The 23,773-nt window shown below is 46.2% G+C and overlaps 1 protein-coding gene and 1 long non-coding RNA gene across 2 annotated transcripts in view; one reads left to right on the top strand and one right to left on the bottom strand.

Moving 5' to 3' along the window:
- Positions 1 to 8,532: 8,532 nt before the first annotated feature.
- LOC146889317 (uncharacterized) lies at positions 8,533 to 9,569 on the bottom strand. Its single transcript, XR_015000083.2, has 2 exons — positions 9,205 to 9,569; positions 8,533 to 8,843 (listed from the first exon to the last, which is right to left on the bottom strand). It is a non-coding gene; the product is annotated as an uncharacterized LOC146889317 (long non-coding RNA).
- The window catches only part of Gsap (gamma-secretase activating protein), an 86,331-nt gene continuing 71,375 nt past the window's right edge, over positions 8,818 to 23,773 (top strand). The window contains exons 1-3 of the mRNA XM_085684131.2: positions 8,818 to 9,033; positions 16,496 to 16,572; positions 17,695 to 17,751. Of these exons, the coding sequence (XP_085540257.2) occupies positions 8,937 to 9,033; positions 16,496 to 16,572; positions 17,695 to 17,751 (231 nt within the window). The 5' untranslated portion in view covers positions 8,818 to 8,936. The remainder of the gene's footprint in view (positions 9,034 to 16,495; positions 16,573 to 17,694; positions 17,752 to 23,773) is intronic.

Here is a 23,773-nt window from a genome sequence, read left to right as displayed (position 1 = left end):
TGGGACACTTAACTGGATCGTTTATCTCCCAATCTTACCTGGGATGCTTATTTAGAATACTGACCAGGGATGTTGACCTGGGACGTTGACCTGGGGTGCTTTGACCTAGTACATAACGACTCACAGAAAGAATGTTGACTGCAGTCTTATTCTATTTATTATTATTATTTTTACACAGAGTCTCCTGTATCCTAGGATGACTTCGAGCTCACTGTGTAGTTGAGGATATCCTTGAACATCTGCTCTTCCTGCTTCTACTGTATTCTCAAATGCTGGGATTCCAGGTGTGTCACATCATGTCTACCTCTTATCTGACAAACGCAAAACCAAGTCTAGAAAAGTTAGGTGACATTTCCAGTACCACAGAACTGGCAGAGGCAGGTTCCTGACAAGATTCAGGCCTTAGTTCTCAGGATGTTTCTGGCTCCCCTCCCTGCCAGCATTCGGTGCCTGATATTCCTGAGATGCAGCTGAGTATCTGGTCAGCCTGGTGTCAGCATCAGGCTTTCCTTAAGTAGCATGGCTTTGATACAGTCAGACAACATTTGGTCACAGAATGTTTTAGTTGTTTCTAAGAGTGGGTGCAGAGTAGAGGACTTTTGAGAAGCCAGAGATGGGGCAGGAGGAATGACATGGAGGCTTTGGGTGTCGCTGTCCTGAGTCTGGTGATGACGGCCATTATCCTGAGCCATCATCCTGAGTCTGGTGATGACGGCCATTATCCTGAGCCGTCATCCTGAGTCTGGTGATGATGCTCTAATTCCTTGCAGAAAATTGATTTTTTTTCCTGCCACTACTAATTTATCACCCTGGTCTCTCTCACAGCAGACAGAAATGATTGAGACAGATTACCTTGTGTGTGTGTGTGTGTGTGTGTGTGTGTATGTTCATGCACACATGTAGGTGTGCTTGTGTGTGAGTCTATACTTGAGCGTATGAGGATAGATGTCAAAGTCAGGTGTCTTTCTCAGTCCCTCTCCAATTTGTTTTTTGAGATAGTATCTCTCACAAAGCCTGGAACTCCTCAATTGGCTAGACTGACTGACCAGGGATCTCCAGGGGCCTCCTGGTCCCTGCACCTCCACTTCTGGACTTACAGACTTGCAGTCTGAATGAAGAAAACAAATTAAGAGGGAAGGGCATGACTTCTCCTAGGAATGGTAGAGGAGACATCTACTTTAGACACAAGGAAGAGTGCAGTCAGAGGCAGGGACCTCTGGGCGAGTCCAGAGTGGATAGAACCAGACTTGACTGGGCCATGTGAGGAGATTGGAAGGGGAGAAGGGAGAAGGGTGAGTCAGACCAAGAGGCCAGGAGGGTAAAGGGTCAATTATAGGGGTCAAAAAATGACCAACATAGCAAAACTGTTGGATTATATAGGGAAGGGTAGCCCAGTCCCAGGCTGGAGATATTTAGGGCAGGGGATGTACCAGCCAGGAGGGCTGGCCCTGTAGCTGGTAGAGACAGGGACACACGGAGAACCAGGTGGCCAGCGTCTGCTTTGATATGTTAAATAGACACCTAGGCCATTTGTCCCTGACTTGAGATCTAACGCGGTCACATCTGTGTATTTTTAAAAATGGTTGCTGGGTCCTCTGCACTGAGATTTTTATGCTTGTGCAGAAAGAATTTAGCACTGAGCAATCTTCCCAACCCTACAAAATAGGAAATATTTTGTAGAAATATTATTTGAAAGAGGAGGTGAGGAGGCTCAAAGTTTGCAATGGTATAGAGTTTTGGGCATGAAGAGGCTTTAAATACTAATATATATAATTATATATATATACTCTATATATTCTCTCCCTATATATATATATATACTCTGTATATACTCTGTATATACTCTCTCTACGTATATACATATGGATACATATATACACACATATAGTATCAAACCAAACAGGGAACATTAGTGAGACTGTAATAGACACTTTTAATGATCACTTGCAAATCTCATCACACATGATTGTCAGAAGACGATAGAGGTTTTGAGATGAGCCGAGGGGGGCATGTTAGTGCCCAACTGCTGCATCCTCTTGTATTAGGAAGCACACAGAGAAGGCTCCAAAGGTTTGATTTCTTGGCCCAGCAAAATCCCCTCCAAAAGAATTTTCTATGACTTGGTGACCCAGGCCAGATCACATTCTTGCATACAGTGACTCACGAGAAAAAACAAGGCACAGCTGGAGTTTTAAGGGAAGCCTTTTGAGGAAGGGCGATCTTTAGCCAGTGAGTCATTGTGTACCCACAGAACTTCGATCAAGGCTCGCAGGGACTATTCTGTGCTGAGAACAAAGACACCAAAGAGAGAGTCACTGGGCGGAAACTGGGCTGGGAGAGGCCGTGTGGGGAAGTGGAGTCAGGAATGGAGTCAGGAAACACGTCCTGGCCCTAACTAGCAGTCAGGTGGAAGGACGCCCAGCCGCTGGGAACAAACTCCGAACCACGCTCAGGTGAAACCGCTCAGAAGGTGTGATGTTTTTCGCAAAGAGACATGTCTTTCCTTTACGATCTTCACCACAGATTTCTACTCTCAAGTCTTTCCTAGAGCAGAGACGGTGTGGTTCAGGCAGCCTGTCTTTACCCTCCCTCCTCCTGCTCACAGTCTGCAGCAAGGACACCAGATTCCCCTGAAATGGGGGCATTGCATGGGACAATTTAATTCCAATCACAGGTCTTTTCCTAAGGCATTCAAAAGAGCACACGTTTCTCTGGAGATGGGCATTTTACTTACTCAGTTCTCTGTTCCAGACCCTCGGTAGCCAGTTGGGTTCCTGCAGACAGAGGCAGCGTCCACAATAGGCCCTCTGTGGAGGCACCCACTGGGAGACCTTGGCTCTAGCAAAGGCAGGCTTTCAGGGGAAACCAGGGCTGGGACTTGGCTGCCAAGAATTTAATGAATTACTTTAGATATTCTCTTGGGTGTTCAGAAATTTGAAAAAAAAAATCTGTGTATGGAGCACATGGCAGTGGGACATTGACAATCTGCTTCACACACTCAAATGTCTGTTACACACTTTTATGTGTCTAAGTGCTGTTTAGGGAGCACACAAGGATTCCGATGAAGTCAACATGTACTTCTGAGTGAAAATCTCTGTAATTGGTATACATCTTTATCATCGGTTTCCTTGGAAAATAGTCATATGATTGATAGTTTTGGAAAAGAGAAGTTTAGTGTTAAGATTTTTCCCCCCGAGACTAGTTAATGGAAGTTTCCTGTTTAGGAGAAAAGGTAGTTTAAAAAAAAATGGTAAAAATTTCCCATATGCTTCTTTCTGGTTTTTGACTACGTGATATTTTTAGCCAGTTTTGGAGAATGACCTTCACCCAGCAAGGTTAATGAGGATGCAGCTTTCTTTAGCAGTTTGCAGTGGGGAAATGCAATACAGTTTCGAATCCTTGCGTCTATCCAGCGTTTTGATTCACAGCACCCACATCACTGCTGAAAGTCTGCAGGAGAACGCCGACTATCAACTGAAGGGGATGACCTCTCATAAGGAAAAAAAAACTCCGCTTTCAAACCTTCTGAAGCAATTACACTGATAAAATTTTTGCTTTAAAGATGTCTTCCTTTTGAAATAATCACAAAGTTACAGAAAAAAAATTTCACTCTGAATGATGAGATTACTTGGTGACTGGTGTCCACTTACCCCCAAAGACCTCACTAAGCATATAAGCATATATTTACAGTCAAGAACATTTTCTTAGCCATTGCGTCCACATCAAAATCAGGAAATTGACTTTGATATATCGGTAGGGTCTAAAGCCTCGGATTCATTCGGTTGGGCTAATAATGGATTTGATAGGACAATGACCCAGGGGAAGGCAGCGTGGAATGTTTATTGTCATGGTTTTTTAGTGTCCTCTTGTTTGGGACAGCCTATCAGTCTTTCTCGATACTCACAACCTTCCTGGTTCTGGAGATCACACTTCAGTTCTTACATGGTATGTCTTCAGCTGGGTTTGCGTCTGTGTCCTCAGGATGGCGTCAAGGCTATTGTTTCCTGAGCTGGTACCATCCTGTACCCTTCCTCTGTTCTGCGCTGACAGCGTTCACTTGACGCAGTGGTATATTCTACTTAAGAAATGTCTCGGAAGCTAGGTATCCTTTCCCTCATCAAATTCTCTGGTGTTCTGGTTGGTGAACCTGTATCTCTTTTGACTGTTGGTTTTCTGTCTTATCGTGTGATGATCTCTTCCTTTCATTCTCATTGTACGTACCCAACAGATCCACTCCCAGGAAGATAGCCAGTCTTCCAGGTTAGCTGCTACATCTTCTCTAAGATGTTTTCCCCAAGTGGCTTGAAATCTGATTTCCCAGCCTGGACTTCTCTCTCTCTCTCTCTCTCTCTCTCTCTCTCTCTCTCTCTCTCTCTCTCTCTCTCTCCCTCCCTCCCTCCTTATCCTCTTCAGACAGGCTCTGACATGATGGCTCATGCAGGGGAACATACCTGCAGCTCACGGCGCCCGTCAGTGCACTATGTGCCACCATATAGTTTGTGAACCAGGCAAGGGGCTGGAGATTGAAACACGCAAAGACTCAGAGACAGAGAGAGACACAGGTCATCCTTGATGCCAGAATGCCTCAAGAATGCCCCCTTTAGTGTGTGCAGGGGCAGCTTATATAGGGCTAGCCACGCCCCAGGCAAACCCACCAGAAACCACTCCCCTGCCATCAGGAACTCCTGAGGGGCTCGTGCTCAGAGCAGCTGTAGGCACTCAGATCAGGGGAAAACAAGTTGTTTACAAGAGAGTCAGGATCTGGGGGTTCACTGCTCCCAACAACACCCTGGCCTAGATTCTCTCTTCATCCTGTTTGAACTCTGGCATTGGAATATTGGCTCACACCTGCTCTCAATCCACCTGCACAGACCTGGTAGGTTTAGGAGAGACTCATTCAGACCCAGAACGGGGAGGGAATAGAGGGTAGAAAGGGAAGGAGGAGGATGAAATCTTGTGTACGACACAGTACACAGATTGGAAAATGATTTATTTTCAATAATAATCAGATCAGCTGCTTAAAGGGGACTGATGAAATGTGAATATCTCTTTTGTTTTTTAGTTTTTTTTTCACACGGTATATTCCGATAATGGTTTCCTCTTCCCAAACTCCTCCCAGATGCTACCCACCTCCCTGTCCCCTCACATTCACACCCTCTCTTGCTCTCTCTCATTAGAAGACAAGCAAGCGCCTGAAATTAATTAATTAATTAAGATAAAAGCAAACAATCCAGAATAGGACAAAACAAACAAATGAGGGGGGGGGAGATAAAGGAAAAGCACAGAGACACATACATCCACACACAGAGAAAGTTCATGCACACACATACACATACATCCACACACAGAGAAAGTTCATGCACATACATACACATACATCCACACACAGAGAAAGTTCATGCACATACATACACATACATCTACACACAGAGAAATTCCATACACATACATACACATACATCCACACACAGAGAAAGTTCATGCACATACATACACATACATACACACACAGAGAAATTCCATAAAAACACAAAACTGGAAACCATATTATATAAGTGAAAACGGTTTACAAATGCGCAGAACTTTTGGGCGATTTCCTTTTAACCTCCATCTTCCTTTTGCTTTCCAGAATGTAAGCATGGTGGCTGAACCGTCACGATCACCTTGACCCGTGAGCATAAGTGTGTAGTCAAAGTCCGATGGAACAAGAACTAAAATGAGCTCGGGCCCTGGGACTGCAGGAACCTGCCCTCTGAGCTTTGGACTACCCTCCCCCAGATGGGTGAGAAATAAACCTGTGTTTGATTTATGGTTAATTTTCATCTTTATTAACTTCTTGGGAACTCAGCTCTGAGTGCCGTTCTCTGTCTCAGTCACTGCCATGAGGAACTGTTACTTCCTGACTGGTGGAAATGGGTTCTGGAAAGTCGCAGTGACTACCACAGTAAACACTCATCTCTTGAACAGATCTTCTATTTATAGAAAAAGTAAATTGCAGCTGGGCAGTGGTGGTGCACGCCTTTAATCCCAGCACTCGGGAGGCAGAGGCAGGCAGATTTCTGCGAGTTCGAGGTCAGTCTGGTCTACAGAGTGAGTTCCAGGACAGATAAGGACACACAGAGAAAATGTCTCAAAAAAAAAAAGTAAATTTCATTGAGAAAGCAGCATTCTTAATGCCCACACAACAAGCCACCTCACTGTGAAGGTCTGTTGTGCCTTTGATACAGACCTTGGTTATTTCCGAGGCTGCGCAGGGGAATTTTGTCACGCATCATTTAGAATCTATGTTTTCAAAGGACTCCTATGACTTTCGAGAAGAAAATTCTTCACCGTCCTTTCAAAGGCACAATTCCCCAAATGCAAAGTTTGTTTTTTTTTGGTTTATTCAAGCTTATTTAACTCAACACACATGCGTTTATTTAAGAAATGTTCTTTTTGATCTACCAGGGCCTACACCCATAGAGAAAACTGACTGTGTCTTCTCTAGAAGCCACCAACAGCCAAGAGGCCTTGCCCCCCAGCTTCACTGCTGGGAAGGCACCATGCTGGCTGATCTTTTAGAGGTCTGTGCAGCCAGCCAGAGCTGCCGTGAGCACGGCAGTCATGCAGATCCAGAAGACGCTGCTTCGGTCCAGTCCTCTTGACCTCTGGCGCCTGGGATCTTTCCACCTCTTCTTCCTCAACGGTCCTCAAGCCTCGGGGAAAAAGGACGTGCTATAGACATCTCATTTATCGCTGCACACCCCACAGACACTTTGATGGGCTACGAGTTTCTGCATTAGTCACCATCAAAGACTTTGATGAGGTCAGAGAGTATGGGCACAGAGGTACGAATTTAGAAAGCAGGTTGCTACTATGTTCATTTAGCAAAAGAATGGCAGTAGGCCCTATTCCTGGGGCCCATGAACTCCTCGTCCGTGGATGTTTGGTTAGATTTATTGTGCCAGACATGCGTCTCTGTGGTAGAGCCAGAAAGCCATTGGATCCCTTCCTAACAATCGGGCCACAGTCACACCCATGATCAATGCCTGAAGTATAAAATTTTTGTGCTTCCTATCCTGTCTCATGCTTGGACTCTAAGGACCACGGGGATGCTTCTGAAGCATCTTAAGGGGCATCCAGGCATGGTGGTCACGTGGCTTTGTGGTGCGCGGCTTCATCTTTCTCTTCCTTGACTTGTTCTCAACCTCTTTATTTTTCTCCAACTTATTTTCAGGAGTTTTTAATACAAATAATTTAAAATATTTTCTTGGTCAGGATAGTGGAGTGGAGCATTGAAGCCGAACCTTTCCATGAAGTAAGCTGTCTTCCACAAACGAGCAGCCCTTCTGACCTGACAAACACAGACACTGCAAACGTGAAGACAGTAAGTTTTGGACAAGCGAGGTCACGTGTGTATAACAAAGCCATCAGACTCCACTTGTTATAAAACCATAAAGCTTGTCCTCGTGTCTCCAGTGGCTTCCCCTTGGTTCACAGCCAGTGTCAGCATTCGATTTCTCTTAAATTCTCATGCAAATTACACATATATGTAAGTAGTTGTGGGCACAAATGTCTCCATCCACTACCTCCCTCTGAGGAGACATTCTCTAGAGGAAAATCGAGACTTCTACCCTTGTCAAGTAGTTTTCAAACCACAGCAAGACTTGGGTTCCAAGGCTTGTGGAAAACACTTATGAGCCTTGTTCTGCTCCAATCCAGAAAACGCCCTGCAGTCTAAGACACTTAGTTCCTCGGGGTATCTCTGGTACCCGTAGTTGTGAAATTCCAACTTTGAGACACAAGTGAAAAAAAAAAAGCATAATTTAGCTTTATTAGCACAACCATTCATTTTTCCAGGCGCCCTGTTCAGCCACTGGTGGGGCAGGACAGCTCTCTCAAGACTCAAAATTGAATTTTAATCTCAGAAGTCTACCTCAGGGGCAATGGAATGTGTTAGGGTCAGGAAGGTCACTGTGGACTACAGGGTGAGGAAGAGACTCTGTTGAGCAAGGTTGGGAGGACCTGGAAATTGTTCTAGGCAGAAGGATTCTGGGCACCAGATCAGTCGGGAGTTCAAGGTCGAGGTAGAAAGGACTGGGGGTTGGGTAAAGACTCGGCATAGGCAGTTTTTGCTAGGAGAGTAGTAGTTGGCCTTCTGTCTTAAGATACGAGGCTAGTTAGATGTTTGTTTTTGACACCAAGTCTCACTCTCTGGCCATTAGCTCCAAGTTATTCTCCTGCCTCAGCCTCTCAAGCATGAGCTTGAGAAACTGTAGGCTAAGGCTATTTTAGCTGGTCATTAATTAACCAGGCGTTGATGTACACGGTGGATGGCATGCCACGGGGCCAAGTTTGGTAACGGGGCGAGCCAGAGGGCTAGATTATGACTCGTAGAGGAATAAGTTGGGTTGGGAAGGAACCCTGGAAGAATGAAAGTGCTCACAAATCCCTTCAGAGGCCACTCCGAGGCAACCCGGCTTCCTCAAGCCAGTACGCAGAGACAAAGAGAAACCAGAAGGCAAGCTAACCCCCACCCACAGAACCACGTAGTTTACACGCTCATTGCTGCTGTTTATTGCCTAAACCCTACAGCTAAAACACCACAGCCAGCTAGGAAAACAGGCCAAAGATGCCAGTCGCTTTCGTGGTAACCTGAGTCTCCTCCGGTGACCCAGGAAACCGTGGGCTAAGCCTCCCCGTCGGGCCCCGGCGACAGCTCCCCCGCCAGAGCCAGGGAAGGGAGAGGCCTGGTGCACCGCGTCCAGTTTCACTCCCCGGTGGCAGCGAGGACTCAGGCTGCGGCCTGGAAGGGGCGGTGCTGGGATCCTCCGGGCTGGACCGCCCAGAACCGAAAGCAGCGACTGCGGGGAAGCGGGAGGAAGGAGAAAGGCGACTGCAGGGCCGGGAGGTGAGAGCCGGGCCCGGAATGTGCGCCCGGCCGGCGCTGCTGGGCCATGGCTCTGCGGCTGATCGCCCACTTCGACGTGCGGGAGGACGTGCTCCCGAGTCTGCGGGCCCAGGCGGCGGCAGCGGCCGAAGGAGGCGGCGCAGGTGCGGGGCGCGCTTCTCAGAGGGGGCGGGCAGGTGCCAGCAGGGCTCTGGGAATGGGGATGGGAACCCCTGGGGATGCCACGCCGAGACGAATGGTACCCGGGGTCGTCACCGAGAAGGGTAGGCAGGAGGCGGAGGGATGGCGCGCCCTCGCCTGTCCCCAGGGCTCACCTAGGACCAGGAGCGCCTCCAAGTGTAGATTGACCCGGTGTGGTGGTCAAGAAAACGACCTTTTAAGTGTCTTAACGGTCACATCGCTTGTTCCCAGGGAGGATGCTGAGCGTTCCCAGAGCCAATCTGCTTGTAAGAAGTGGAATTCAGTGGTTTCACCCCTTCTTTTAAAAAAGACATTTGCCGCATATCTGTGGAACAGATTCTACATTCCTGAAACAGCTCTGGTGGCTTAGGGGACCTGTCCCTACAGGTGTGAGAGGGCAGGGGGCCCTTTCAGGATGCCCGCAGCGAACTGAGTGTCTGCAGGGTTCTAAAGGCACAGCAGCTTGCGCAAGAACCACCAAGCACACACCCGGCACCCACTCCACCCCACCCCTGCACTGGAGCGACTGTGAGGCAGGGATGCTCAGCTTCCTATCCTAGCCTCCAGACCAACTGGAATTAGTTCCTGATGTTTAGTCTTCTCTGGCCAGGAGAGAGGGGGCGGAAAGTGAGTTTGTGCATTCCTAAAAAGGATCTTCCTGAAAGGGTAGGGTCTGTAAGTTCCTAAGTTTTCCCTTTCGTTTTAAAGGCCGTCAATAAGGAAGCATCCTCAGGGCTTAAAGGCACCTCTGGGTCTCACCTTGTGTATAACAGCTGTACTTGCTCGCCTCTTTCTGTCTTTGGTTTTCCTTAGACACTAGATTGTCGTGGATTGGGTCGGGGACGCACCAAATTACCTGTATTCCCAGTTTCTTCCCTCTGAACTCCTGTGGAGGTCATGTCTATGTGACTCCCCTGCAGGGAACATCCGTGATCCCCTTGTCTTCGCATACTGACTGCTAGTCATAAATCAACTTTATATATAGCTTTACGTAGACTGCAAGGCTTCCACTTCACTTTCCTCGCTAAAGTCTTTGAAGGTCTAACTTTTAGAAATAGCTTAAGGAACTCCAAGTCTGTTTCCCACCACAAAAATAGACCCTACTTTATTTTGCTAAGTGTCAGGAGATTGCACATTAGAAGCTGGGTGAAAAATGTCACAGTCTTATGTTTCAGTCGTGTGTGTGTGTGTGTGTGTACACATGTGTGCTCCGGTACGTGTGTGTGTACATGTCACACTGTACTTGCGAACATTGGAGGACAACTTTCAGAAGGAGATTCTCTTCCACCTTGTGAGGCCTGGGCTTGGAACTCAGCATCTCAATGGCTCTGTGAATAGTTTTACATCAACAAACTGAAAACTTTTTAGTTACACAAAGTAGCCCTCATGAAACAGGGCATATTCTTGCCAAAACAGTCAGCGGGCTTGGCTATGCCAGTCAGGTAACTTTGGTGGCTGTAGGGGAGAAATGCAGTCAATAAGGACTTGAAGGGGAGGAAGCCAGGTTTGACTATTGTGTCTACTCTTGGTTCTGTGTTGAACTTTGGGAGTATGGTCTCTCCTGAAATGAAATGAGAAAATATTCACAAAAACCAAATTAGTTACATAAAATAGTTTAACATATGTCACCTCTAAATAGTGATTTTTTTAAAAGCCCATGTGCCTATGATCCAACTGCAGAATGAATAAACGCAGGGCCATTGGCGGCTGGGGTACATGCGCCCCCATGAGAGTCTTCATCCCAGTCCCCAGAGGTAACCATCCAAATATTTATATTTTCACAATTTTCATTTATTGATAGCTTTAAACCAGTTTGTATCTGAATTTCAAGGAAATGAGAAGCATACTAGGCTTTCTTTTTACTTGAATCTCTTCTCGGTATTGTAGGATTTATTCAGGCTGACTGGCTACACAGGAGTCTTTATTTTTTTGCCAGGTACAATATTTCATGGTGTGGACTGGCCTTTTGAAGACAAGCCTTCCCTTGGTACTATGAGCATGGTCAGTTCCTTCAGGGGTTGTCCCCAGCTAGCTTCTCCAGGTGCCTGCATCCTGCGAGGCATCGCGGTAGGGTATAAAAGCTGGACTGTGTTTGACTCAGCTGGAGACGGCTCTGGCAATCCGGGGGTTTCTGGAGCTCCCCGCCCAGGCTTCAGTGTCATCAGAAGCAACCTGGTCTGCCTGGAAGCTTGGCTTTTCCTCCTGGGATTGTTTTCCTTCTGTCTCCTACGGGGCAACCCCACAGAGCTGAACATTTCTTGGGAGACGGTGTTTCACGGGAACGCAGCTTGGTTTAGCCTTTCTCTGGGGAGGTCCCTGAGTTTGCCAGTCCACTTGGTGCCTTGACTAAATATTCCGTTCTGGTTCGGCACCGCTGTAGAAAAGCGCGAGTTGAAATATTGTCCCGGACCATCTGTGTAATTCCAGAAAGAACCTGGGTAACCTTTCCTGGGCTTCCCCCTGCTTTGATTAGGTTTGAATCTTTGACACTCCAGATTGATTTTAAATCTGTACTCTTTGCGTGGAGCGTGTCAGGCAACAGACTTGAACGTCAGTTTTTCTTTATTCCCTCTTGTTTGCTATCCCGCGGAGTGATCTGGGGATGGGAGGGTGACCTTAGTCACGTTGCTTGCTGTTTAGTCTTCTCCTGCCCCTGTCCTTCCTGTGTCCCTGGTCTCCTTTCTGACTCTCAGTTCTCTTTTTATTGATTCCTGACAATCACCCAAGACTTGCTCCTTCTCTTTCTATTCGGAGTCTGACATACGGCACACCACAGTGTTCCTGATTTGGGATTATAAAACCCGGTCATGCTGAGCCTAGGGGCCTGGGTGGGTTGTGTGCAAACTAAGAACAGTCCTGTTTCTCAGCCTTGTGACCTGCATGTTGGGAGCTGGCTCACTTTTTCGGGTGGGGGGTGATAAGACTGTATGACTCCCCTCTCTAAGAACTGTCACTGGGAAGACAGAATTATTTCAATTTTTGTTTCATGGCACTAAAATTCATATACTTGGCCAACATCTTCTGGTAATGTGAATCACTCTGCTTTGAAAAGAATGGATTGAAACAAACAAGATTGTTTGGGAAGCCCGCATCTGTTTCTCCTCACCTCAGACGTCTCAATGCTTGGTGTGTTTGAGACTTTCTGTAGCAGGTTTACTTACACCAGTAACTTCCTTATCAAAATGCGTTATTGTGATCCCAGAGTATACTGAACTGTAAAATTAAATCACATTTCCTCATTTGAAATTGCTAAGCTTCCTCCTCTGGACTTTCCAGAGAACCTCTACTGGGGGAAGAGTCAGAATGAATACGTAGGCAAAGACGCTACTGAATACTCCTGAGAGAAGGGTGTGAACGCAGGGGCAACCAGCCTAGAGAGGAAGGGCAAATGGATTGAGTGTGTGATGAGACATCATTCCAAATCTCCTGCGTGGCCAAATACACCCATTTCACACACTCTTGAAATGAGAACCACGAGACCAGCTAGAGTTAGCACTAGCTAACATACCCACGGAGACATCTTGATTTCTTTCAGTCCTGTGTGCTGTGGGTTGCACCATATTCTGGACCAAGTTCTGACTCTGGTAACTCATAAACGTTGTGAAATGAAAAACACCTAGGGGAACTTGACAGGCGCAAGCAAGGGTTCCCACACTGGTCTCTCACAAATCAGGTACCCTGACTGGCTGAGATGGCCCGGGAGATAAAGGCGCTTGCTCCCAGCCTGATGCCCTGAGTCCCTCAGGGTGCAAGGAGTGAACCCAGCTCCTACACACTGACCTCTGCCACGTGTGTCCTGTGACCTTTGCCACAAGTGTCCCAAGCCCTTGCTCTCCCTCCCTCCTTCTCTGTTCTCCCCTCCCCTGTCTCACATACCAAATAAACAAATAAAATGTAATATGTATCTTTGTAAGACGAGATTATCTTGGTTCTTGTGTGGAGCATCAGTATTTATTAAAAGGCTCTGCTCATGTTTCTAACACAGGCAGAGCTGAGAGCCATGACATGTGTTATGGATTCATGTGTGTATATGCACACACACACACATCGTGTTTCTAATAAAGGCAGAGCTGAGTGCCATCGTATGTGTTATGGATTCATGTGTTATATGTGTACACACATGCACACACATCGTGTTTCTAATACAGGCAGAGCTGAGAACCATGGTATGTGTTATGTATTCATGTGTGTACATATGTATGTGCATGCACACACACACACACACATGATAATATGATATTTATAATCTGTATTTGGTGGAGAATTTTTTAGTGATTTAAAAATAGATGTTTTGCCAGGAATTATTTCAAGACTTCTTGTAAAGGAATTTCTTATCTCAACGGAAACCTTTTATGTTCACTTTTGTGAAGGTCTGGCCCAGTCTCCTTATACTCTTGAGTGAAAAAAAAATCTGAAAATATTGACACACTGCACTCTAGAAAGCTTTGCGTCATCACGGGATGAGAACTTCTCCAGCTGTTAGAGTCCCCGAGAGGGCAACCATTCATCTTCCGGTCACGCCTGACACAGGGCACCAGCTCACTGTTCTCTTTGGTGGTGTGAGGTGACCCTGTGCTGTTTCTCCACTGTGTGGTGTTGGCCTGGGGGCCTCACCTTGCTGAACTCAGCTGTCCTGTAGGTGCAATGGGCCTGTGACCCCTGAGTGTGTGTGAGGTGGGAATGAGAGCATGTTGGGAGGTGGACTTAGCAGTCAGCTGACTGGATTCGTTGTGATGTAAGAGCAAACGATTCTCCATGTATTTCAAAATCAGTGTAAAGTGATTCCGACAGCTCAACAGAAATATATACCTGGCTATAAAAGCATGTGTGTGTCTTCATGTAGAACTCTCACACACTGTGTCTCATGACAGACCACGTGTGCTCTCACATAGAATTCTCACACACTGTGTCTCATGACAGAACACGTGTGAGTCCTCATGCAGAACTCTCACACACCGTGTCTCGTGACAGACCACGTGTGTCCTCACGCAGAACTCTCACACACTGTGTCTCGTGACAGACCACGTGTGTCCTCACGCAGAACTCTCACACACCGTGTCTCGTGACAGACCACGTGTGTCCTCACACAGAACTCTCACACACTGTGTCTCATGACAGACCACGTGTGCGTCCTCATGCAGAACTCTCACACACCGTGTCTCATGACAGACCACGTGTGTCCTCACACAGAACTCTCATACACTGTGTCTCGTGACAGACCACATATGTCCTCATGCAGAACTATCGCACACTGTGTCTCGTGACAGACCACGTGTGTCCTCACATACAACTCCCGCGCACTGTGTTTCATGACAGGAGGAAGAGAAGCTTCAGGGTGATGGCCGAGCCTCTGCGCAACCTGCGCTTCCCCTGAAGGTTCCCACCAGCTCCAGCTCTGGCGCCCAGTTCTTCCGCTGTCTTTGTCTTTATTCTGCTTTTCTTCTGAATTAGAAACACAAACAGAATGTGCTGTAGGATGCTTTACATGCTTCATCTAAGCATTTGAATTTTCTATAACCAATGCAGTACTATTTTAATGTCTGGATATTCTATTTGTATATGAGCAGCTAAGTTTAAGTAACTTGATTATGACCAACTTTTGAGGAAGCTAAAAATATCAGTTTCTCTTCAGTTCATGATAACCAAGAATGCGGTTTGAACCACTGTTTATTTAAGCCCTTTACCTGTAGAGTCAAGGCTGCCCTAAAAATTGTAGATGAAGATGAACAGTTAAATTTTAAATTAAATGCTTTGTATAAATATAAATGTCCTTCATGTCCTGCTCCAGAAGATTTTTTTATTGGAAAGTACCCAAGTCGTAGGGACCCAGAGTTCAGTCAGCTTCCCTAGACTGATGCCCTCAGAGTGGAAAAGAACACGCCAGCTTCATATAGGTCCTCTGTGCTCCGAGGCAGCTGCTCGTTTCAGAGACTGATTTCATCAGTTTCCAGAAACATATCAGCCAAGTAACACAGTTGGTTTTATGCGGTTATGGGGGATTTTGTGGTTTGCTCATTTTTTTATGAATCAGGGTCTCTCTGTGTAGACCTGACTGGCCTGAAACTCATAGAGATCTGCCTGCCTCTGCCTCCTGAGTGCTGGGATTACGGGCACGTCACAGAGGGCAACCACACTAAACGACAGTGGACCAATCCGATGAAAAGACAGTGCCAGCTGGAGAGGATGCCAAGGGAGGACCGCCAGTCTCACACCGTGAGCATGAGTTGCAGGAGAATTAACAGGAAAGGAGAGAGAAAGTTGTATCACACGAGCTGTAGTCAGAATGTCCATGTCACTGTATAAGTACCAAAGAAGGATTTAAAGAGGAAAGAGAAGACATTTTTCAACGTCTAACTCCTGCTAAAAACCTTAGGTGTGCTTTTCCACACTGGAACGTGCACAATCACAAAGCTGTACACGGAAGGCCCCACAGGAGATTGTCCTCTCCTAGCTGTGACCCACTGGGGGAATGGCCATCAGGCCCAGGTGTCCTAGGTAGGCTACCGGCAGAGACCTCTCCAAAGCCTCTACAGCAAGAGGATGAGATGTTCTCAGCTCAGAACAGAACTTTTCCCTCCTCCCTGTCTCCTCCTGGGTAATAAACACAGGAACCTTTCTGGGGCTGGGAATGGGGGTGGGGTGGTTTTTGATAGCAAGAGAAAAAACCTTTTCGCAGGGAAGACGAGCAGGGATGTCTGTTCTTCTTCTGGGTTAGCTTGTTGCTTATGACGTCAGAGTAAGAAAGGGAGGGCTTGCCTATTTGCTTGTATGCACATGAGTGGAGTGTGTGTGTGCACACGTGAGCGGGTAGAGGCTAGCAGATGGTGTTGTTTGGTCCTCCTCTATCGGACTCCATCTTTCTCGAGACACACTCACAGAACCTGGCACTCCCTGGTGGGCCAGCCAGCTATAGCCAGCTGAATCTACTCCTTCAGCAGGTGAGCTGCATATGTATGTTGCCAAGCCTGGCTTTTTACATGGGCACTGGGGATCTGAACACAGGTCTGTACACTGGTTTGGTTGGCACTTGGCCAACTGCCAACCGGAGAGTAATTTTAAGTTGGTGTGCCACTAATGACATAGCCTTGGAATGCACAAGGAAAGCTAGCATACACTTGAAATCATTGAGATACAGCGTACAGAAGAGTATATAGTGGACAGGTGAAGAGGGCACAGCCCAGTGAGTGTCTCCACGAGCTTGCCCGTGCACTCAGAGTGTACCCTCCCCCACTAGTCTTTCCCTGTCCCTTAAAAGTTGTGAGTGTTTCGACTTCTAACGGTATAGATTGAGTGTGCCTGCTGGTACAGTCTCTATAACAGAGTCACCAGCTTTTAGTTTAGAACTTGATTTCTCTCATGAACACTCTATTTGCTGGATATGTTAACGCCATTTCCTGACTATTAGCTTGCCATCTTGTATTCCAGGTGCTTTAGAAACAGCTTGTGAGAGCTTGCGTGTGCTAAACATCGAAAGAAACGGAAACATTATTTATACCTATAAGGTGAGCCCATGCTGTCTTCCTATTGCAGTGAATACATACAACATACGGTTTATTGTTTTCATCATTTAGATTATCCTTTCCCAGAAGTTTGTTTTTGAGACAAAAATCTCACTATAAAGCAACGGCTAGCCTAGAATTCACCACGTAGACCAGGCAGGTCTCAAACTCACAGAGACCTGCCTGTCTCTACTTCCCCAGTGCTGAGACTAACTTTTTACTGAAACTGTACTTCACTTTATTGAAGGGCAGCAAAGACTTGCTGGTCCTTAACCTTTATCATCCTTGGCTTCTGTGTAGGTGATATTGAAGAGATGCTGGTGGTCCATCTTATGAGATATTTTCTTTTTTAAAAAAATCAGGTGAAACTACATATCTGACATTCAAAAAAAAATGAATGGATGGATAATTTCATTTTCTAGAGGGAAGAAAGGGCCAAGACATTTAAACCTAACTAGTATGTTAAAGTTTTATCTTTGAGAAAATGTTAACTATGGTTACTCTGTCATCAGAGGGGAATGTAACCTAGTTGACACGGTAGGTATTTAACAATGTTGTCGGATGTTGGATGCTCTAAGGAAGATTTCATTTTACTGACAACTCTGCTAACAGGGACACACGAAGGAGTAATTCCAACAGATAGTTCTAGACATGTGTTCCACCGTAATTTGTTTCCTGTTGATTAAAGAAAATTCATATATTGTGGGCTGGAGAGAGGGCTCAGCCATTAAAGGCTAGGCTCACAACCAAAAATATAAGAAAATTCGTAAGTTGTATTTAGGGATGATGCATTTAAAGATTCAATTTTACTTACTGATAATATTCTTATATTTTGAATTTTGTTCAATACCATTATCTATTTTGTAATATTTACTCTCTTAAGGACACGGCTGGAGGTTCATGCTAAGGCAGTCCCCAGATTCTCTAAACTGTTAGTGGTGACCCGTTCCTGCTCCAAGTTCCAGGGCCTAGCTGAGTTAGGACTGGTCTTCTAGATGTATACAGCAGGCTTCTTTTAGCGTGCCTATTGCTAAAATTGCTAGGGTTATTTTCGCTTTGTTTAAAAACCAGCGGCAGCCTCATTTCCCAAACAATGACACTAACAAACATCTGATTGATTTTTAGGATATTAAGGGGAACGCTGTCTTTGGATTATATGACTGCCAAACCAGACAGAACGAGGTAATTGTCGATTTCTTAGTTGACTGTTTTCTTTTTTCTTTTGCCTCCTCTGTTATCTAGATATAAAGCTCAATTTTGTTTTCCAGAAACTTAAATATTTTCATTTCCCCATCTCCTATTTCTTTAGTTTTTTTTTAAAAAAAAATCCTTGTTGTCAAAAAAAGTCTAATGACCCCTGAACCAAATGACACACATAGTCTTAGTTCTTTGAAGTTCAACTAAAGTTGGCCCAGACTAATTTTACAATAATATGGAGAAAAAACCATAAGTAGGAAGTCCACTGCCTTCCGCAAGACCCGTGTGTACTCCTAGGTCATTTTCATAGCGGCCCTTGACTCTGAGTTATGATTCTGGCTGACTTTGGTGACGTTGTTTTTGTTCCTTTTTAGTAACAGCCCAGGTTTGGAGCTGGTTCCTTAGTTTTATTCAAACCGACTCCTGCTAGTTCCTGGTCAGTGTGGACAAGGTTTACCTAATTGGGACCTTAGGGTAGGAAGGCAGCTTGTGCTTAGTTAGGAGCAGTTGAGAATCCTGTCTTATTGGCCTTGAACTTAAAGATCCGTTTTGCGTTCTAAGTTTCTCACAGTACCTCTCTCTTTCGGCTTCAGTGCGGAAAGTGGTCATTCTCTCTCCCATCCTCCCCCCCAATTCTGTGCATGGCTGCTTGTTTCTATTTATTCTTTGTTTCAATAACTATGCAGTCGGTGTTCCCTCTGTGAGCATCCAGGGTCCCAGGGATGACCAAGGCAAATCCTGTTGAGAGACAGTCTGGGGAAGAAGCAAACAAAACTCTGGGTACTGGGACAATTCTTTCCTTGGCTTCTATATGGTCCAAATTTTGAGAAGATGCTACCTGAGGCAGCATTATATGGAATTTTAGTCTGACTTGGGTGCGGGGTACAACTACCTTTTATGGATATATTCATCTTCCCTGGATCTTTAAGCTTACTGCTTCTTTGGCTTTTCAAATACAGAAATTACTCAGGACATAAACTGGCTAAGGCATAAATTAGCAGGAATCTTAACCAGCTTGATGGTGATAAATAGGCACATCGTTCTTTACCCAAAGTTGCTGCTAGCCATAGCCAGTTTGCTTCTGCTACCACAGCCTGCTATAACGGAGAGTCTGAGATTCTCTCTCTCTCTCTCTCTCTCTCTCTCTCTCTCTCTCTCTCTCTGATTTTTAAAGACAGGGTTTCTGTGTAGCCCTGGCTGTCCTGGAACTCACAGAGACCCTCGTGCTTCTGCCTCCCCCCGAATGCTGGGTTTAAAGGCGTGCGCCACCACCACTGCTCAGGAGAGTTTGGTAGTTTGTGAAGAACAGATGTTTAGTTCTTACAGATTCCAGATGTTGGGAAGTTCAAGGTCTAGGGTCCTACATCTGGTAAGGGCTTTCTTCCTCTGCCGTGGTACATGGTCGAAGGGTGAGGACGGTTGAGCAAGAGGGGTCTTGATTCACCTTTATGCTAACACTATAACTCAGTTAGTTACTGGGTTAGTAACTAACCCAGGCTGGTGAAGCCATAGTCCATTAGGAGGGCAGAGCCTGTGACCTAACCACCCTTCCCTGGGCCTCCACCTCCAGACATTGCTGTACTGGGGATTCTGTTTCCAGCCTATGAACTTGGGAGACATAGTCAAACCACAACAGTCACTAAGCCCCCTCTCTTTTCTATGTTTCCCACATGTTCAGGACACCTTGCAACCCACGTTGCTCCCCCTGGCTCTTTGGTTGAGGAAATGGGTTTGCATATCAAGTCATCTGGACTTGAAATTTTTCTTTCAGGTTTTGTTTTGGGACTTTGCCACCAAGAGAAAGACAATGCTTTGTTTCCATGTGGGGTTCAAGGCTGCACAAACCTAATGATCCCCCCACCTTCCTAGGTGGTTTTGTTTTTAAACAGGCAAAACTGCCAAGTCCCAAGCACCCTTGGTCCGGTTTTCTCCGGTTCTTACATCTTGTGTAACTAGAGCGTGACAGGAGAACCAGGAAGGCGACTCTGGTAGGATGTGGGTGTCACGGTTCTGTGCCAGTTCATCACAGAGCGCGATTCTGTCGCCGTCACTGCAGTCAGCGAACACCGAACACCGTGCAGGCGGTCAGAGAGCTGCTGTCGGCTGTTTACCAGTTCCCGGGAAACTCAGGGCCCTTTACTTCTGAAGTCATTTACTTTCCTAAATTTTCAGTTGTTGCCAACATGCTGTCCCTTTTTACAAAGACTTATTTGTGTGTTTATTTACTTTGTGAGTGTCTGTGTGAGCGTGTGCGTCATGTGCGTGCGTGCGTCCTGAGCCTATGGAGGCGGGAACCGGAGTCTTCTGCAAGAGCTCTGAGCACGCTTAACTGCTTAACTGCTACACCATCTCTCCGGCCTCCCCCTTCCATAGACAAGACTTCTACTTACCATTTGTTCTGTGGTCCTTGGGGTTGAACCTACAGCCACCGTTCATGTCAGGCAAGCGCGGCACCACCGAGCTGCAGCCTTAACTCCGCGGTGTTTTTCGAGATCCGAATTTGATGACACATATTTTGCCCTTGTGGTTAAGTATAATTTAGACAAAATGAATTAAGGAAAATCCACGGCATCCTACCCATATTTCCATTCTTTTCATTGTTTCACCTTTTTTCTTTTTTAAAAAACATTTTCTTGATCTTTTAGGAGTTTGCTTCAGTCATGGTAACTCAGAGTTGTGTGCAGGTCACACATTCTCATTCTTCTTCACCTGAGGGTTTCTCTCATCTATTCATTTTGAAGGATGATTTTGTCAAGTCTGGAATTCAAGCTGACAGCTATTGTCTTTGGTTCCTAAAAAATGTCCTCCTCTCTCCCTCCCTCCCTCCCTTCATGCCCTTTTGTGGGAAATCCATCTTTTAAAACATTTTCTTTCTGTATTTAAGGTGTCATTTTCCCCAATCACTTTTGAAAAAGTTTTTTTTCTCTCCTTTGCCCTTTATTTTCTGAAAATTTACTTGAGTGTGTCCCTATGGATTTGTTTGGGTTTTCTTTTCTTCTTTTTATTTACAGATTATTATTATAAAACTTCCTTTTTATTTATTCTCTGTGTCTTTCACATCATGCATCTTCATCTCATTCATTTCCTGACCCTTCCTATCTGCCCTCCACCCTTGGAACCTCCCCAATAAAATAAAATAAAATTTAAGAGAAAATATTAGAAAAAAAAGGGGGAAATCTCATCCTGGAAGCTGTAGTGTGACACAGAGAGTCACGTGATACACCCTTTAGTCCATTTGTTTTTCCTTGCAAGTGTCCACTGCCATTGCCGTCGTCATTGGTCTGGCTGCAGGCCTCTGGTTTCTGCTACATTATCGATGCTGGACCCTCACCGGGACACCCTTGGGTATCCTTCTGTTGCCCTGTGTCGTCATGGAAACCCGGCAGCTTTGGGTCTGCAGGTCTGGCCCCTTCATAGGCTCTAGCAGATCATAGATGGGGCGGATGTTGGAGTGGCTAACTCATTACCCTGGTCTGGGCCTGGGCAACTGCTGGGTTGATCAGCCCGCCAGCTCTCCCTGCCCTCACCGCCAGGGTGAGCTCTCCAGCATTGCCGTTGCTAGTTTACCCCTTGCAGCAATGAGCAGGGGCAGGGCGGGCTCTCCTTCTTTCACGCCCTCATTGCTAGCTCTCCCCTACCTGGACCACCAGGGCCAGTGCTGCTGTGCTGTCTGGCCGAGGAGCGGTGGTGGTGGTGGTGGTGGTGGTGGTGGGGGCTCTCCCGAGTGCTGCGCTGCAGGCTGATGAGGGGTAGGGGCAGCTCTCCTGCTCTCATGACTTCAGCGTCAGCTCTCCCGTCCTCCATTGTTTGGGTTTTCATTCAGTTTCTTGAATCTTTTGCCCAATTTGAGGCAATTCGCTCATCAGTCACCATGTTTTCAAACAGTTAAAAAAGTTTCACTTTTTTCCTGTTCTGGACTTTAATTGCATCAAATTAGTTCATCAGATCTTTGTGGTAGTCAGGGGTCTATGAGGTACAACTCCTTTCCCTTGGTCCCAGGTAATTTACTTTGTGCTGTTCAGATTAGCTATTTTTTTTCCCTTCAAGTTCCTGGAATTTTTTTTTTCAGTATGCTGCTATCATTTAAGATTTTAAAAGTTGATTATTGTAATTTTCAAGAGTAAAATTTCTATGCATTTTTTATTTATCTGTGTCCTTGTTAGGATTTCTACTGGTTTTATTCAGTCACATTTAAAACTTCTTAGTTGAGGCCTTTTGTCTTTTTTTTGGGGGGGGTGTTTTGAATTTTTTGCCACAGCGTCTAGTATTTGCCACCCTAGTGCCCAGCGTCTGTTTTTCTCACTCAAGCTGAAGTTCTAACAGCTCCTGGCATGACTCAGTTTTCGTAGCTCCCAAGAGACACTCGGTCTTATTTAGTTTTCTGTTTCAGTGTCTCCTTTGATACAGAACTTGTGGAGGACTGTAGGGCACCATCCCACTCCTGCCGTGGTAGGAGCGAAGACTGGGACTCTTCTACTTGGCTTCCTTTGATGGTACCCAGCTGAGAGGGTCCGCTGTTGGCGCTAGGTGGGGATGGGCTTTTCAGCTTCCTGCTAGGCTTCACCCCCTCAGGGTCAGGAACCACGGTGGGTGCTGGGAGATGTGAGGTACGCGTCCTGGCTTCGCATCCAGCCCTTCTGACCGTGCTCCACTGAGGAAGAGCCGGGCCTCCTCAGTGCTGGGTCCGGTGCCCCCCATTCTACATGGCTTTCTGTGCGCTGCGAGGGGGAGGTAGATTTCTACCAGGTGGGAGGAATGTCGTGATTTCTACCTGATCTTCTCTGATCCCATTTGGCAGGAGTGGACAGTGCCTGGGGCATCTGGATGGAGTGGGATCCTAGTCTCCCCGCTCAGCCTTGTGGGTAAAGGGATAAGTGGGGTCGCCTCTCCTCAGACTGTTTCGCCAGAGTAGTCTGGGCACCCTCTAACAGGCTGTCTTGCAGGCTTTCCTGTTTCTATGCCTCGGGCGATGGAGGGGGGGTGTTTCTGTCTATTTCTGGCTTCCTTTCTGCTATAATCTCCTTTTTAGCTTCAAGTCTAAAATACGGTATGCAAAAAAAAAGCCGCCACTGCCTCATTTCTCAGAACTCGGAGTCCCCAGAGTCTGTGTCGCCCCCCCCTCCCCCCCAGGATGCTGCAGACCACAGCTTTGTGCTTACGGGAGAAACACGTATCCAACCTGTGCTTTCTGTACTCTACTTCCCAGGCTTCCTAGATTCACTTTGTAGACAACGTTCAGGGTTTTCAGCTTTCCTGAGCAGGGAGACTGGGGAGAAGGGAGTCTTTTTTGGTCTTGGTCTCTGCGGTTTTAGATGAATGACCCTCCTTCCATGGCCAAACAGGAAGCACTGTTTAGCCTTAAGGGGGAAAGTTCTCTTCTTCCCCGCCCCTCTCTGACCTCTCTTCTTCACTCCCAGCCCTGCTGGCCTACCCTCAGAGCAAGCAGGAAATAAGACTTGCTCTGGTGGGATGCAAGTACCCAGCGGACCTTTCTGGGGATCTGAGACTGTTCTTCTCTGATTCTGCTCACATGGAATGTGAGATTGGAACTGCCAGGCTTCTGGGGACCAGAACTTGGAGTTTTGTTATGTAGAGGCTGAAGATGTGTTAAAGCCAGAGGAGTAAAAGAATGGGTATTTCTATTTCTGGATTAAACCATAGCTAAAACCCAGACCAACCTCACATTATCCTGTTCCCTGAGCCACTGTGTAATTGTTTTTCTGCATAAACTAGTTTGGTGAATATTTTTTGATGTTTATAATGAAGAATCCCATATTCCTTGTGTCCCAGAAATTCTTGCCTAGGCTCACAAAGATGCATTTGAGGTTTAAGAATGTATCTCAGCAGTAAAATTCTTTCCCGACTTGTACAAGTTTCCAGGTTTGAGCCCCAGCACTAGAAAGTAATACAAATGAATGTTAATTGCATCATTTTAGTATCTAAAAGTAGGAGCTAACTTAAATTAATGCCCACAGACAGGTTATTTGGGACTAAATGCAGCTGCCGA

Source organism: Myodes glareolus, chromosome 27 (genome assembly GCF_982192425.1).
Source record: "Myodes glareolus chromosome 27, mMyoGla1.1, whole genome shotgun sequence".
Classification (NCBI taxonomy): Eukaryota; Metazoa; Chordata; class Mammalia; order Rodentia; family Cricetidae; genus Myodes; species Myodes glareolus.
The sequence above is the reverse complement of the archived record's forward strand: the minus strand, read 5'-3'. Positions and strand labels throughout refer to the sequence as shown.